The 16435-nt window shown below is 30.4% G+C and overlaps 1 protein-coding gene across 1 annotated transcript; it reads right to left on the minus strand.

Moving 5' to 3' along the window:
* Window positions 1-15629: 15629 nt before the first annotated feature.
* LOC117170915 (urease accessory protein UreG-like) lies at window positions 15630-16128 on the minus strand. Its single transcript, XM_033357962.1, has 2 exons — window positions 16062-16128; window positions 15630-15886 (listed from the first exon to the last, which is right to left on the minus strand). Exons 1-2 carry the CDS (start codon window positions 16126-16128, stop codon window positions 15630-15632), a joined length of 324 nt encoding a protein of 107 aa, XP_033213853.1.
* Between the last annotated feature and the right edge of the window lie 307 nt (window positions 16129-16435).

Below are 16435 nucleotides of genomic sequence, written 5' to 3' on the forward strand. Positions count from 1 at the left end.
CCTGACTGAGCACCGCACATCCTCCGCAGGTCCTCTCACCCATCCCCGCCACGCGGCGACAATTCTCGGAAACACTAAATTCAGAAACACTAAATCCACATTCGACTGTATTTTGGAAGCATTCTTTATTTTCTTCTTGTAAGTGTGTCTACGAAAGAATTGTCATATTCAAAGAATGGATCAAATCTGGAATGTAACAATTGAATCTAATCGCAAAGTGGAATGACTGGCAAGGTAACAGTGTAATAGCTCAGTGTAGATAGTTAGTTGCATACAAAGCGCAATTATTGTTTAGTCCCAAGGGGATCGCGATGGCACGGTTCGAATTTGTACTGTATGTGCATTCGGCAGTTAGGGTCAGGATCAGGCAAACCCTTCTGCTTAATATTCAAACGGCATGCTCGCTGATTGGCTATTAATTCTCCTCTCGATACGTCCGATAGGAATAACGATTAACCTCGCATCGCGTGTTCGCTCGACGCACCGATGTACTCACATCAGTACTCACAGATCGATCGTAGATCGACTCGCGACCCGTCCCATAAATCAAACTCACAACGCTCGTAAATTCGACTTCTTCCTCATCGCATTACCCGATATGATGCCACGCTTAGTCCTCTCCGTCCACTCGACGTTCATTTATCCTCGGATTTAGGTCCCATTTCCATTCGCCGACTCATTAACCAACAGAACCGGCATCATCGCCTCCGCAGGATTCTAATCAAATTAATTTATTTAAAGTCTTTGCCTTTACGAGAATTAAATATAGCAGGTGAAAAGACACAATTTCAAAACTATACTTTTATCGGATTTAGGTTCAATTTCTGTTCGCTGACGCATTAATCAACAGAAACTGAATCATCGCCTCTATAGGAATTTAATCATATGAGAAAATTAACAATGTTTTCCTTTAAGAAAATCAAACATAACAGGAAAAAGACGAATTCAAAAACAAAATACTTTCGTCCATCGATTAGTGTCCCCTTTTTGTTCGGCTCACATCGCCTTCATACGATGCTATAAAAGTAAATATTTCTATATGTATCTTCATTGCCTCTAGGTCTAAGAGTACAAGATTCTGCTACAAGGAAAGGCGACTATTACCAAAATCATTATAATGAAATTAAGTAATAATATTAAAGAAAAAGTTATAATTTCGTATGTACAGTGGGTTATTAGGTCATACTAATGGAGTTCGGACAGTGTAATATTCGAATAGAGAGAAAGCCCTCACAGAAAAACAGTAGATAAACTTTACATCGATTTCCGATGAAAGGTGCGCCGCAACAAAAGTTAACTTTACAGGGTAAACTTTAACCAAATATCGATTAAACTTTCTTTTGTTTTTCCATGACAACACATGTGTTTGGAAAAACGCGAAGCTGTCTGAATAAAACTTTATCCTTCTTATAAATATCCTTCAACAAATTTGATCATTACCTTATTCTGTGCTGGTTTTTAAACATGTTCTTTTAAAGATGCGAGTAGATTGGACAGTTGGTGAGTCTGTGTAAAAGATCTTAATTTTCTCTTAGATTGCATAACTGGCAAACTTGCATTATAAAATTGTTGACCTAGCCAGTTACATTAACAATTTTTTCTGTTTCCGGTTTTAGCTACTTTCAGCATACATAATTTAGGATAGCGCATGTCTTCCATATCAACATTCCTCCCTACCCAATTCAGCGCCATTTTTAAGATTTGTTATGTTATGCATAAGTCTGATAAAGTTTTCAAAACAATCTGAAGAAATCACTTTACCTGAAATGTTTTCAAGATTTCAAGAGCCGAATCGTTGAAATTCAAACGAGAAACGAGGGTTCTTGGTAAACCAATGTCGTGCATATGGAGGTCGAGTGAGCGACCCTAGGTTCCACTCAGGTTTAAATTCGACCGAATTCTCGTGAACTGAAAGGTGAATTGGAACCACCACAGGAGCCGGATTAAATTGTAGATGGACTCTTGAGAGAAGCATTATTCACTGTGCTCAGCAAGTGTGATCAGATGTACTGTGTATAGAGATAGCACATACAATACATACAGATAATATATACATAACACACATACATTTTGGGGTGGTTAATACAAAGACAATATATGTAGATACATATATTAACTGCTGTTCCTTGGACCGTGCAGCGCCACCGTACCGAATCCCTTCCGATTATCGTGCCAATATTGTAGTCGGTGTGATCGATGCTCTTAACCCAGGATCCTCCTCCAGTCCCCTTTCCCGACACGTGCATCTTGCACATAAGCTTCTAAAATGATATACACGTCCCTACATGCCTTGGCTCCAGCATTCAAACTATTGAATTTTATGGTACCTCGTTGATAAATTACCTACAGGTGCTATGTATCATCTTCAGTATCGCACCAAAAGTTCATACATTATCTTTACTCAAAAGATTATTTTGCTTTGATGGAATATAAAGAATCGAAATTGATTAAATTTGTTTTGGATTCTATTAACATTAATCTAGTTACGGTGTTTTTAAAAATAAAAGCTTCTCTTCTAGCTGCTTAAGGGTCTTCGTATGGACTAACTTTTGATCCAAGGATTACAAATGAATTTTATCATACAATTATGATTTGTATGACATCATGCTATAAGAACGTAATCTGGAAGGCTAAATACAATTCCTTACAGAGGGGTTTTTCGAAAAATGGGCTTGTTGTCGGTTTTTTTTGTTTGTCATTAATTAAAAATATGATGCATTTTATGCGCCTGAGAAGGAGCAAACCGCCACCGTGAGTGTACCCATGATAAACCGGATATCCGCGCTGCCCGTTCACCACGGGTACAGTCACGCTGGCGGCTTGCTTCTTCTCAGGCGCCTAAAATGCATCATATTTTCAATTAATTATAACAGAAACAAAAAAGAACGAAAAGACAACTTCGAAAAAAAAACCTCTGTGAGGGATTGTATTGAACTCTTTAAATTATATGGTAATAATATGACATAAAAAAATTTATAATTGTATGATAAAAGTTGACATTTGCCATACTTGAACTAAAAATCAAGTCCTAGGAAGGGCCTTAATATTATGAAAGAACATTGTTAATTTCGAAAAATATTCTAAAACCAACTACTCGTGCATTCATTTGTTATAGCGATTTCTTTTTATCCGAAAAATCAGGACTATCATAATTAAAGTGACTTTTGAAAATAAATAGTGATGAAAATTAATTCTACTTTCAATAATTAATTAGTAAAATAAACCAATAATTAATTTCGAAATAAGGCAGTTAGAACAAAAATGGTGTCTCAAGGAATCTAAATTTTTTTTATTTTTCTGAACTGCAAAAGTCTTTCAATTATTCAAAATGTATTTATTAGTCATTACTATTAATTTATTAATACAAACCCTTAATAATTGGAATCCTGTATATTATTTTAATCCTCTTGAAATATATAAATCTTGTACTCACCATAAATTAAAAAAACCTACGTTTGAAGAAATTAAAAAATATTTTATAAACTTTCGAAAATCTTTCAATGTCTGAATATATTTTTAATTTCTTAAAAACTTCTAAAATTCCTAAATAACTTTTAATTTGACTCAAATCATTCCTAAAATCGTAAAAAAATTTAAAAAATTTTTCAAAATTCTTAAAATCTTCCAGATTTCTTGGCATTTTTATACATCTTTTCAAATAGTTTTTATTTTTCAAATTTTCTTTAATAATTAATTTTTAGAAGAAAGAATATTAAAAATATTCGCGCGAATCTTTATAAATGTTTCTTATTTTCTTGAAACCTTTTAAAACTGCGAAAAGGCTTTGAGATTTTGCTTCGAAATCTTAAAAATAAGTTTTTTGGATAAATATAATTTTATGTTATTCCAGGAATTTTAAGAAAATTTTTTTATCTAAAACCTTTGAAAATCCTTCAGAAGCTTTAAAAGTCTTTTAATACCTTATAAAATTTACATTTTCTTTAAACAATTGGTGTCTCTTTTCAAACTATAAATTAGGTTTCACATGTTTTCAAAAGTTCCTAATAATATTTTCTATACTGATTTTAATTTTTTTAAATCCTGGAAAATTAAAAAAATTGTCCTTAAATCTTTCATACCTTTTTTCGACAATTTTGTAAATCTCTTGAAATGTTGAAAAATTTAAACTGTCTTTTAAAATTAAGTTTTTAACATAAAAAATAATTTTAAATTTGATGAGTAATTTTAAACAAATTGTTTTATTTTCTCTAAACCTTTTGAAGATTCTAAAAATACTTCTAAAATTTGTTGTTAGAAATCTTCAAGAATCTTTATTTTTCTGCAAATTTTTTTTAATCGCTCCAAGCTTAAAATTTTGTTTGACTGTTTCTAAAACTTCTGAATATTTTTTAAACTTACTCGAATTTGTCCTTCAATTTATAAAAATCTGTAACAATTTTACTTATAGTCTTAAAGATACTTTTTCACCAATTTATGAAATCATTTCAAATTATATGGAAAAACTTTACATTAATTTTCCATACAAAAAAAAATATTAGAAATTTACCTGAAAATCTTGAGAAAATTTTGTTATTCTCTTGAAATTTTTTTAATGCTTCTAAATTTCCTTTCAAAATTCCACGAAATCCTTTAAAATGTTTTTAAAACTTTCTCAATTTAAATTCTTTTATGACAATTTTGTAAATCTTTTAAAATAATTTATCAAAGTGAAAAATCATTCTCAATTTTCCTAAGAATCTTACGAAAATGTTTTTATTCTTTTGAAGCCTTTCACAATTTTTGAAAAGCTTCTAAATTGGTTTTAAATCTGCTTTAAATCTGTTTTAAATCTAAAGCTTCTAAACATGTCTTAAAACTGCTCAAAATTTTCAGGAAATTTTAAAAATATTGCAGGATTTTCTAAAAATCGTAGAAAAAATTAAATTCATTTGATATGATATTTAGAAGTTCTGAACAAATTTCAAAAATAAGTTTAAATTGAGAAAAAGTTAAAACAACTTCTACATTTTTTAAGATTTTGAAATAAAAGATTGAAGCTTTTCAAGAATGTTTATACTATTTAAAATGAAAATAATTTAATGTCTGATTTAAGAAATGTTTAGTTAAGAAAATAAATCATTTTTCAATGTTTAATTTTCCTACCTTAAAATTCTTCAAAATAATACAATTTAAACATTTTTTAAATTAAATGTTTATAAAGTTGAAAAAGTTTTAAAAGTTAAACAAATTGAATTTCATTGATTGCTTTTTTAATGTGGAGTATTAAAAATGATAATGTGAATTTATATTTTCGAACTGAATCTGAATCTTTGAACTCCATAGTGTATAAAAGTTAAAAAAACAAAATGTAGCAGCTTTAAATTATTATTTAATTTTGAATTAAATTTTTTTATTTAAAATTTTTCAATTGAAAAGTGTTAGTATTTTATACGTGTAAATTATTGAGCATTTTAATACAACATTTTTGAATTAAAAAACAGTTCCACTTTAAGTGCTTTAATTTGTAGTTCATTTTTTATTATTGAAAATATAAAAACGTTTAGCTTTATAGTTTTAAGGTTTTAACTTTATTCACCGTGAAGAATACTTGCGAACCGGGAAATGACAGGGAATTTATTTCTTCAACAAAAGCAGTGACCCTGAAAAAAATACTTTTTCGATTTTTTTGAGTTAACAGTATTCTTGCAGAAGAGGGCAGAATAGTCATACTATATCGAATCTAATTCGCTATTCCTTCGAATTCCCGAGTGTAAAAATCGCCAGAAGCTGATGATCCCCGGGGAAGAGTTTTGCAGGACTTGCGCAAGGGGAATTAGATTAAAAACATTAAAGTCACCCCCTGCATTACGAAGTAAGCAGTGGGCACCCCCAGTCAGTCATTTCGTGATTGCCTTTTCGAGAAATTGCAGGCGCGTTGGACCGCGAAACGAAATTTATGCTACAAATAAGCCTCGAAGTTTAAATAATTGCATTTCTTCCGTGCATGATGTATGCAACTACAATAATCGCGATCGATGCGTGACACTGGAATTGATTGAAGCTGATTTCACTAACCATGTTAGAGGCAAATTTCGTTTCACAAACAAATCAAGTGGCATTTGTTACATACAAATTCTCGTTACTTGATTTCGAAAACTGGCATGCTAATTCCCGCTTTTTATATTTTCCAAATCCATACCAGGGCTCAGAATCAGGTCACTATTCAACTACTATTTTAGAAATTTATGTCACTATTGACCGAGTCCTGCAATAATGTTTAGAAACTATTAAATTAAGAATTTTATTGGCCGGGAAATGACCGGGAATTTTATTGGCTAAGGAAAAAACCGGGAAATGACTGAGAATTTTACTGACCGGGAAATGACTGGGAATTTTATTGACCGGGAAATGACTGGGAATTTTATTGACCGGGAAATGACCGGGAATTTTATTGACCGGGGTATAACCAGAAATTTATCGGGATTTTATTGACCGGGAAAAAGCTGGATAATGAGCGGGAATTTTATGGACCGGGAAAGGACCGGGAGATTAATTGACCGAAAAAAACCGCGAAATGACCGGGTATTTTATTGACCGGGTTAAGACCGAGAACTTACCGGGAATTTTATTGATTGGGAAAAACTGGATAATGGGAGGGAATTATATTGACCGGGAGTTTTATTGACCGAAAAAAAATCGGGAAATGACCGAGAATTTTATTCACCGGGGTAAATTCGGAAACTTACCGGAATTTTATTGACCTTCAAAAACTTGATAATGGACGGGAATTTTATTTATCGGGGGAAAAACAGGAATTGTCAGGGAAATTACCGAAAATTGAATTAAGAAATTGGGAATCTATTTCTAATCGTAGCTTAATTCAAGTTTTCATTTTTTAAATATTTATGGTATTCAAATTGGGATTTAAAAGGAAGGAGTTTAAAAAATCGCTTTTCTACTTCAAGTAGTTCTTAAAGTAGAAGTAGTATTTCGAAGAGGAAATATTTATGAATTCCAATAAAATTTTGTTTTTCCTTTTTTTCGTTGGGAATTTATATTTTTTTTCTTGAAAATTTATCTCATTATATTTAAAAGCCAGTCTTTTTTTTAAATAATTTTTTCGTTAAAAAATTCAAAATTTGTATTAAAAACGCATTTCCTTTTAAAAATATAATTACTTTGTTGAAAAACAAATTTTCAGAATTCAACTAATCTATTTTGGGTTAAAATTTGATCTTTTTTACATTGAAATTGGTAGGGAAAAAATTCAATTATTCCAGTTGAAGATTCATGATATTAGTTGAAAATTCATCAGTTTGGTTGAGAGTTAAATTTTTCAAGTTGAAATTTAACCGTTTAATTTTGGGTGGAAAATTGAACTTTTATAGTTTAAAATGTAAGAATTTGGATATCAATTTGCCTTTTAAAATAGAAAATTGTTTTATTTCGTTGAAAATTCACGTATTTTGTAAAAACATCAAATTTTTTCGTAGAAAATCGACTTGTTGGTAATTGAGCTTTTCTAGTTTAAAATTGAACAATTTGGCTATAAATTTGTGTTTTTTAATTAAACATTTATTTATTTGAAAATTCACGTATTTAGGTTTAAAAAATATTTTTTTGCTAAAAAATAGATTGTTTTTCATTGAAAGTTAATGTGATTGATTAGAATTTTTTTGTTGTTAAAAATTCAAGTATTTCAGTAAAGTATTTATCATTTTAGTTAAAAATCCATTTTTTAGATTAGAGATAAATTTGCTTAGTTGAAAAAGAAACTATATTGTTGAAAATCAATTTTTGTTAACAGAAAATTTAATTATTCAATTTTGGGTTGAGAAGTGATCTTCTTCAGTTGAAATGTTTTTTTTATACACTGATTTTTTTAACTTAAAACTGAATTATTTGAGTTTTGTTTGACAATTTATCTCTTTTAGTAAAAATTGATTTTTTGTTGGTTTAAAACTTCAACTACTTCTGGTAAAGATTTATTGGCGTAGTTGAAAACTTACTTTTTTTTAACTTCAACTATTCCAGTTAAGAATGCATCGTTTTAGTTGAAAGTTTAACAGTTAGAATGAAAATTAATCCTTTTTTTTACTAAAAACGTAACTATTCCATTTTCTGTTTAAAATTGATTTTTTTCAAGTTCAAAATTCAACTATTTGGATGAAAATTCATCTATTCCTTTAAAAATTGTATTTTCTGTTGAAAATTATTATTTTGTTTGGAAAGTAATATAATGGTTTAAAATTTCATCTTTTTGGTTAAAAATTAAATTATTTTAGCTACATATTCTTAATCTTAATTAAAAATTCATCTGTTTGATTTAAAATTCCTCTATTTCAGTTGAAGATTCATTTTTATATTTAAAAATTAATTTATTTTGTCATGATTTAAAATAAATGACTGCCCTTTTCGACAAATAGCAATATGTTACTTTTAGTTGAGCAAGAAAATTGAAAAACTTGACCAGTAAAAATATCTACCTGAAGTTCTGAATATTTAAACGAACGAAATATTTTTTCCCATTTCTATTTCACCCATAATTATTGTTCCAACTGCAATTTAAAATATACCTTATAATTATGGTTCATTAATAAATTATTTTCAATATACAATAACAGAAATGTTACCACTTTTCCGCTTTATAAACTCCTAAATAATAAATTTCTTTTATTTGAAAGTTCAGAACTGAAACCAGATGGTAAAACCCGGGAATTTGAAATCGTCCGCCGAATCTCCACGCTCTATTTTTCAAAATTTATACCACAATCGACCGACTTCATGCAAAACTGTTCATAAACCATTAAACAATAAAGAAAATAAATTAAGCATATGTTCCCTTCTATAGAAAAATAAACTTTTTCCCATAAGCTGTATTTCTCTCCTTTCCTCCAAATCAAGATAAATTAAGAAGCACCCTCCCTCATTACATATACAATTGATCCATATGCACAATTGTGAAACCTGTCTCGATGGCTTCACACATACACATATGTGTGCATGTATACAATGTACATGAATACATAGAGAAACATATGTGATGGAAGTTGAGGCGCATTAAATTGGCACCACAGTATGACACATCGAAACGCACGTGGTACTCGTAATCTCCTGACGACGTTGGTGACTCCCCATGGATTCGGCGAGGGATCTATTCGGCCACCCCCCGAATATTTTCACACCCTTGCATACCGCTTGGCCGGTGCCCCGCGACTACTTCGATCGCGGGTGCCCTAGCTCTGTTTTGTAACCATTTTCCGCCACCTTCATCTTCGGACCCCATTTTGCTAGCTAGACTGGGGGACTCTGGGGGTCTCTACCAATCAAAGGGATTCCGATGTGGGGTCCCCGACATACGTCCTTTTAGGGATTAGGCATATATAAGGGATACTGATCATAATGAGCAGCCGGCGTGCCCATGGATTTATTCCTCAGCCGATCATCCCTCATAATATGCACGCATGTCGGCGGTTCCGTCTGTACACAATAACTCTTGTGGGTGGTTTCCATGACCAAGGCGGTGGATTTAATCGATTTTATTTAGAGTGGTTGAAATGAGCCTAAAGTAGATATGCGGAGACAAATGGATGTTTATGATCAACATCTAGATGCTTGAGGTTAACTGAAAATCTTAGGAGAACTCTTGGAACTCTTGGAAATATTTCTCCAAGCGTGGAGCATTCACACAACGCAGTATTCACATCGGGAGTCCCGATCTCGAGAAGTTTCGGAAATCTCCACGGAGAGCAGGTTGGTAGAGGCTATAACCCAACACATACAATTGTCGCACCAATCACAATGAACAGTGCCACTTCTGTTTAGTAGAACGGCTCCACTAATTTGCGAAAACCATTACCCCGAACAAACCGAATCGTTTAATCAACAGCATAGTCGAGTCATTTCGCACATGCGGCGCTTGCGACACAGTTCCACGCCTGCGCAGTTTAGAAAAATATAGCAACCAGATTTCAGAGCGACTGATCTCCATAAGTTTGGGGTAACCAGTGCCCCGAATCTGGAGCGGACGCCACACCAAACAGAATTTCAGCGATTCTCTCACCTCTAGCGCGACGGTTTTACCTACCTTCTTTCCGCGTGCGCACTCCCAGCAATCTTAAAGAAATTTTATCATTCTTTAAAATTTCCAGATTTCTTAGTGAGTAGTCCCTTGCTGAAGTAGCTGCATGAAGAAAAATGGACGTTTACCATGACCATATAGATGATTTAGGTTAACATATTTCTTACTATAGGACATAATGTTATCATTATTATCTCATTTGATAGGACGAAATAGTTTGAATAATTAGAAATATCATTGTTGGACCACCGTACTTAGTATGAATATCATTGTTCCAAATTTAAAAAGTTATCAACACAGTTAACTTTTGAAGTCTTAAACCAATTTTTGGAAAAACAATTTATTATCATCACAGTTTCGGAAAATAATTATTTTCCTTGAACCTTAGTTAAACTCGAAAAAAAATCTTATATCGAACAACTTCCTTTTCCGCATCAAAGAACTTGAAGAACGAAAGGATCGTTTTGGATGAAAATCTGAATATTTGGTTAAAAACTCGTTAAATTTTTCGTTGAAAATTTATCGTTTTTAGTTCATAATTCAACGTTCTGGTTGCAAATATATCTTTTGTTTTGAATTTGAAATTCCCTTTACAGGAATTCACTCTTTTTAAATTTTTTTTTGATTTGATTGAACTTAATTTCTTTTCTTGTTAGTTTAAATATTTTGTCAAAGACTCCTTTATTGTGAATTAATTTTTTTAAATAAAAATATAACTATTTCACTTTTAGTTGAAAATCACATATTAAATTAAAAATTGCACTTTTCCTAATGAAAATTAATTTCCTTCGTCAAAAACTTTGCTATTTTGGTAAAAACAAATTTTTTGGTAGGAATTAATTTTTTCAACTGAAAGTATAATTATTCTATTTTTCGTTTAAAACTAATATTTTTATTGAAAACTAATTTTCTTCTTATTAAAAATGTAACTTCTTCGTTAAAAATTAATCTGTTTTGGTTTAGGATTCAACTATTTTGTTGAACATAAGTTAAGAATTAATTTTATGAAAGATTCTTATTTTTGGAGGAAAATTAAACTATTTATTTTAAGATTTAAATATTTGGTTGGAAAATCATATATTTTGTTGGAAATTCGTAAATTTAACTATTTTGTTAAAAATTCTTTCTTAGTTAAGTTCAGCTCGTTGAAAGCTCGTGTTTGAACTAAAAATTTAACGATTCTATTTTTGATCAATTTTATTTTTATCTAAAAATTCAAACATTCGATTGAAAATAAATCTTTTTGGGTTGAAAATTCAACGTTTTTGGTTTAATTTAACTGTTTTAATTTTATTTTCAATGGAAATATTTTTTGGCTGACATAATAATTGTTACATGTTTCGCTAAATAAAAATTTGAGTAGAAAATACATCTTTTTAGTTGAAATTTCAACTGTTTGGTCGTAAATTAACTTTTTTTATTTAAAATTCGTCTGTTTGGAAAACAAATTTAACAATGCGGTAGAAAATGAAATGATCGAACGAAAATTAAACTATTTGTTTGAAAATTGGACTATTTTGTTGTTAAATTGTTTTTTATGTGAAAAATTAATTTTTTTATCTAAAAATTTAACTATTCTATTTTTGTTAAAAATATATTCCTTATATATTCGAAATTCAACTAATTGGTAGAAAAATCATGTATTTTGTTATAAATTCGTCTATTTAACTAGAAAATTAGTACCGCTTGTTAAACATTTATCATTTTGATTGTGGATTCAACTATTTCGTTGAAAAATCATTTTTCTTTATCTAAATTATCTATTTTGTTAGAAAGTTTTTTTTTTTTTAGTTGAGCATTGAACTATTTTGTTAAAAATTTGTTTTCCTTGATTGAAAATTAGCTATTTCGTCACAACATTTTTTCATTTGTTTAAGAATTTAACTATGTTGTCAAAAATTCATTTTTTTATTAAACATTATATATATTGTTAAAAAAATTCTTTTATTTAGTTAAGGATTCAACTATTTTTTTGAAAGTACTTCTTTTCTGGTATAAAAGTAAACTGTTTTCTGAAACATTGGACTTTTAGCTCAAAAAATTAACTATTTCGTTGAAAAATCAATTTTCTTGATTAAAAGTGAGCTATTTCGTCAGAAAATTTTTTCATTTGTTTGAGAATTCTACTATTTTGTTAAAAATTCATTTTTTAATTTTTGAACATTATCTATTTTCTAAAATTCTTTTCTTTGGTTGAGGAGTCAACTATTTTGTTAAAAATTATTTTACGTTTTAAAAGACGACTTTTTTTTTGACACATTCTAATTTTAGCTTGAAAAATTGACAATTTTATTGAAATTTCATGCATGTAGAAAGTAGAAAAGTCATAATTTTTTGTTTAAAATTGATCTCTCTTGGTTCAAAATGAACTTTTTTGTGGACAAATCAACTGTCTCGCCGCGTAATATGTGGGCATGCTTGATTTAAAGTTAAATAAAACTTCGTTCAATAAAAATTTTAGGAATATTCAGGAACTTCTAGTGTCCTAACTATTAATTAAATCAAATTACACCAAACTCTTGGCTTCAGTCCCTCCGGTTTCGGTCTTTCTAGAACTGCTACCCCTCGCATTTTTTCAGCTCACGGGGAAAGAAACGGTTGCCACTCGTGCACGAATATACCAGCAGCGTTGCGACAAGGCACAATGCGCGAGTACTCACTCGCATGTACTGCGCAATATTATGTTTAATCAAATTATTTTACATGCATGAGTATTTTCAAATAATTATCGTCCGGTCTAGATGGTATTATCCACTAAACGGAGGTAGTCCCTAATAAACAAATTAAAACAAAATTATGTAAATGATTATGAAGAGATTATTTGGATAATGTGAAATCTGTTTTGAAGCATCATGAACATTTGCGTTGATGAGGTCGAAACAGATGGATATAGGTATTAGGTAGAGGGTAGTTGCTCAGAATAGGGGATTCCCAAGTGACCAAGTTCCTAGTCCACCCACACGATTGCAATGGACTACCCCTGTTAACTGAGCAGGCCGACAGTTCACCTTTGAAATCACTTAAACCGATTAAACTCGAAACAGTGGCTAGTGTTGCAGTAAATCGGATATAAAGTCCATAATCTGATTTATCAAGATTAACAAATGTCACCTATTTCGCACAATGCAACACTCGTATTTGACACGTGTTTTCTTTTGCAGAGGTGAAACTTTTGATCAAATCCATTCTTTATCAGACAGGTTGTAGACAAGGGTGGTCCAAAATGATTTTTTTATTGATTTTTATGAATATCGCCCAGAAATTTGTTCGAATCCCCGAAAAATTGAATTAATTCATTTTTAAATGGTATTTAGAGGTGGCGGAAGCCGGTTGAAATTGAACACGTTTTTCCCGTGAGCAAAAAAAGATGCTTTTAAATTTTTTTTTTTCAGAATCGTCAATATTAGTTGAATAGAATTCAAACTCAACATTTCTATTTACAATTAAATAAACAATTGGGTTTTGAGATTTTTTAGCGCTAATTCTTTTTTTTTTGCTTTTTTAATTTAAATTGTTTCTAATACATAAAAGACTACTTTTTAGTAATAATTAAATGTTTAAATAAACTACTAAACAATTTATTATTGTGGTTGGCAGTTTTCTCTTAGAATACAATGATAAAGTCTCGGTTTTTTCACAAATTTTCCACTTTTTGTCCAATTTTCAATTAGAGTAAGGTAATACTGAATTATTGTTAACAATTATAATTTTTTAAATAAATTTTTCTGTATTTTTAATAATATTCTCTCACAAACATGCTAGACAATTTCAATTTTTTAAACTTCCATTTTTGTCCGATTTTTCATTATAGTAAGGTAAATAATTAACAAAATTAATCTTTTACACAATCTATTATTATGTTAAATAACATTATCTTTAAATAATGTTAAAAACTTGTTGTTTGGTATGAAATATTCATAGTTAAATAATTTTTAAAAACGCAACTTTCTAGCTCTTATTTTATTTTCTATTTTGACTTTATTTAATCTCATAATTAATAGAACTCAATAAAAAAATGTCACTGTTCTTGGTTAAAACTTAATTTTTTGATTGACAAGTATAACATTATATTTTTGATGCGGAATTAATCTCGTTTGACTAAAAATTCCATTAATTAGTTAAAACTTGAACTATTTTGTTAAAAATTAATTTTTTTAACAGAAAATTTAACTATTCTATTTTTGGTTGAAAATTTATCTTTCTTACTTTGAAATTCAAGTAATTGACTGAAAATTAATCTTTTTATATGGTAATTTTAGATTAAAATCCAGTCTATGATTGCTAATTAAACTATTTTTCTAAGAATTCGTTTTTATGATTGAAATTTTATTTTTTTTTCACTAGAAAAATACAAACTCATGTATTTTGTTGAAAATTTATCTTTTTTGGTAGAAAATTAAGTTCCTCCACTGTAGGAAATTTAACTATATAGTTCAAAATTGAACCATTTATTTGGATATTTTACTATTTTGTTTGCAAATTTGTTTTTTTTGTTAAAAATTAATTTTTTATCTGAAAATTTATCTATTCCATTTTTCGATGAAAATTTATCTCGTTTAGTGGAAAATTAATCTATGTTGTTGATAATTCATCTAATTTTTTGAAGAAAATTAATATTCTTGATAAAAAAAATCTTATGTAAAAAACGCAGCGAATATTAAATTCTTTTTTCGAAATTGTCGAGATCGCTCATTTCAGATGAAAATTCATCTATTTTGTTAAAAATGTAACTACTTTGCTAAGGATTCGTTTTTTTTTTTTTGGTTGAAACTTTATTTTCACTGAAAATATAATAATTCGAATTGTGGGTTAAAATTAGATTTTTTAATTAAAAATTTATCTTTTCTTGTTGAAAGTTTATGTATTTTTGTTGACCTTTTTTGCTCAAAAATAAATTTTCTTGTTTGAAAACTCACTTATTAGGTTCCAACTTACTTTTCGTTTCAATTCAACTGTTTTTTATTTAAAGTTACATTTTCGGTTGGAAAAATCATCTGCTTTGTTTAAAGTTAGCTACTTTGTGAAAACTTGTTTTTTAACACATTTCTTTCATAGAAAATTAAACTATTTGGTTAAAACTTGAAATATTAATTGAATAATTTTAATATTTTTTGCAAACACGTTTGTTCTTGTTAGAAATTAACTTTTTGTGTGAAAATATAGCGATTCTATTTCTGCTTGTAAATTTTTCCTTTATAAGTTGAACATTAAACTATTTATCGCGTTTAGTGGAAAATTTAAATATTTCATAGAAAACTCATCTTTCCTGATTGAAAGTTAACTTTTTTGAGGAAAATTCTCCTTTCCGGGTTACAGTTTAACTGTTTTCTAAAAACATGTACTTTTTACCTTGTAACTTGAACTATTTTGTTAAAAATTTGTTTTCGAAAATTAATTTTTTTTTGCGAAAACTTATAGATGCAAGTTCAGCAAAGAATTGGAAAACAATATAAGTGAATATTTTTTGTGAAACTGGGCTTTACATTTTCAAAAAAATGTTAGGATTTTTCCATTGCAATCCTTTTCAAATAATTGGTCGGGTCCCAAAAGAGGACGTTACAAGTGACCAGAATTCATGTGGTCACATAGGACTGAGCATAGCTTCATCCTATGTTAGAACATTGATGGGAGTGTAAACGTGAGCTTGAGCGTGAGCGTGAGCGTGAGCGTGAGCGTGAGCGTGAGCGTGAGCGTGAGCGTGAGCGTGAGCGTGAGCGTGAGCGTGAGCGTGAGCGTGAGCGTGAGCGTGAGCGTGAGCGTGAGCGTGAGCGTGAGGGTGAGCGTGAGCGTGAGCGTGAGCCTGAGCGTAAGCATGAGCGTAAGCATGAGCGTAAGCATGAGCGTAAGCATGAGCGTAAGCATAAGCTTAGGCGTTCGAGAATATCTAGGCCCTAACCCTGTTCGCCCCTCTGAGAGATTCTGCGACTTGAAGTGTAGAATATCCCTGATTCGAAACAAATTCGAACTTTAGAAATCCAGTTTCCTCATTAAAACAGAAACGAAGAAGACTTTTATAACAAGTTTTTGGCGAGTCCTCAACCTGAACTTTTTGAAGCTTGAAGACACTTGAAAAAGTTTCTCGAAAACTGCATGAAGCACCGATGCATTTTGTCCAGTTGTCTGGACGTTTCGAAGGATGTCTCGAGATGAGAAAAGTCTAGGGGCGAAATATGAAAGTTGAGGCGGTGGTAATCGCGGATTCAACGAGGCAATGAGCGAAGCTTTACAGGTAAGGGTGATGAGGGTGGGTGAGTCAAGTGTGGGTGGATTGGGTAAGGAAGAGAAGTAGCGAGTTTTGAATGCCGCGTTGCACAATTCGAACCACACCGAAGTTGTTGATTGTTCGCAGCGTAATTATAACTTTAATCGAAGCTTCCGCAATACAATTATTAATTACCGGCCAGACGAGATGCC

The sequence above is a fragment of the Belonocnema kinseyi genome, chromosome 4, assembly GCF_010883055.1.
Source record: "Belonocnema kinseyi isolate 2016_QV_RU_SX_M_011 chromosome 4, B_treatae_v1, whole genome shotgun sequence".
NCBI lineage: Eukaryota > Metazoa > Arthropoda > Insecta > Hymenoptera > Cynipidae > Belonocnema > Belonocnema kinseyi.

Bases quoted from the DNA above. Each gene is read 5' to 3' on its own strand.
- LOC117170915 (XM_033357962.1), bottom strand. From the start codon at position 16,128: ATGCATCGGTGCTTCATGCAGTTTTCGAGAAACTTTTTCAAGTGTCTT. The intron at 15,887-16,061 runs GTTGAGGACTCG...CGAACGCCTAAG, and splicing joins TCAAGCTTCAAAAAGTTCAG to CTTATGCTTACGCTCATGCT.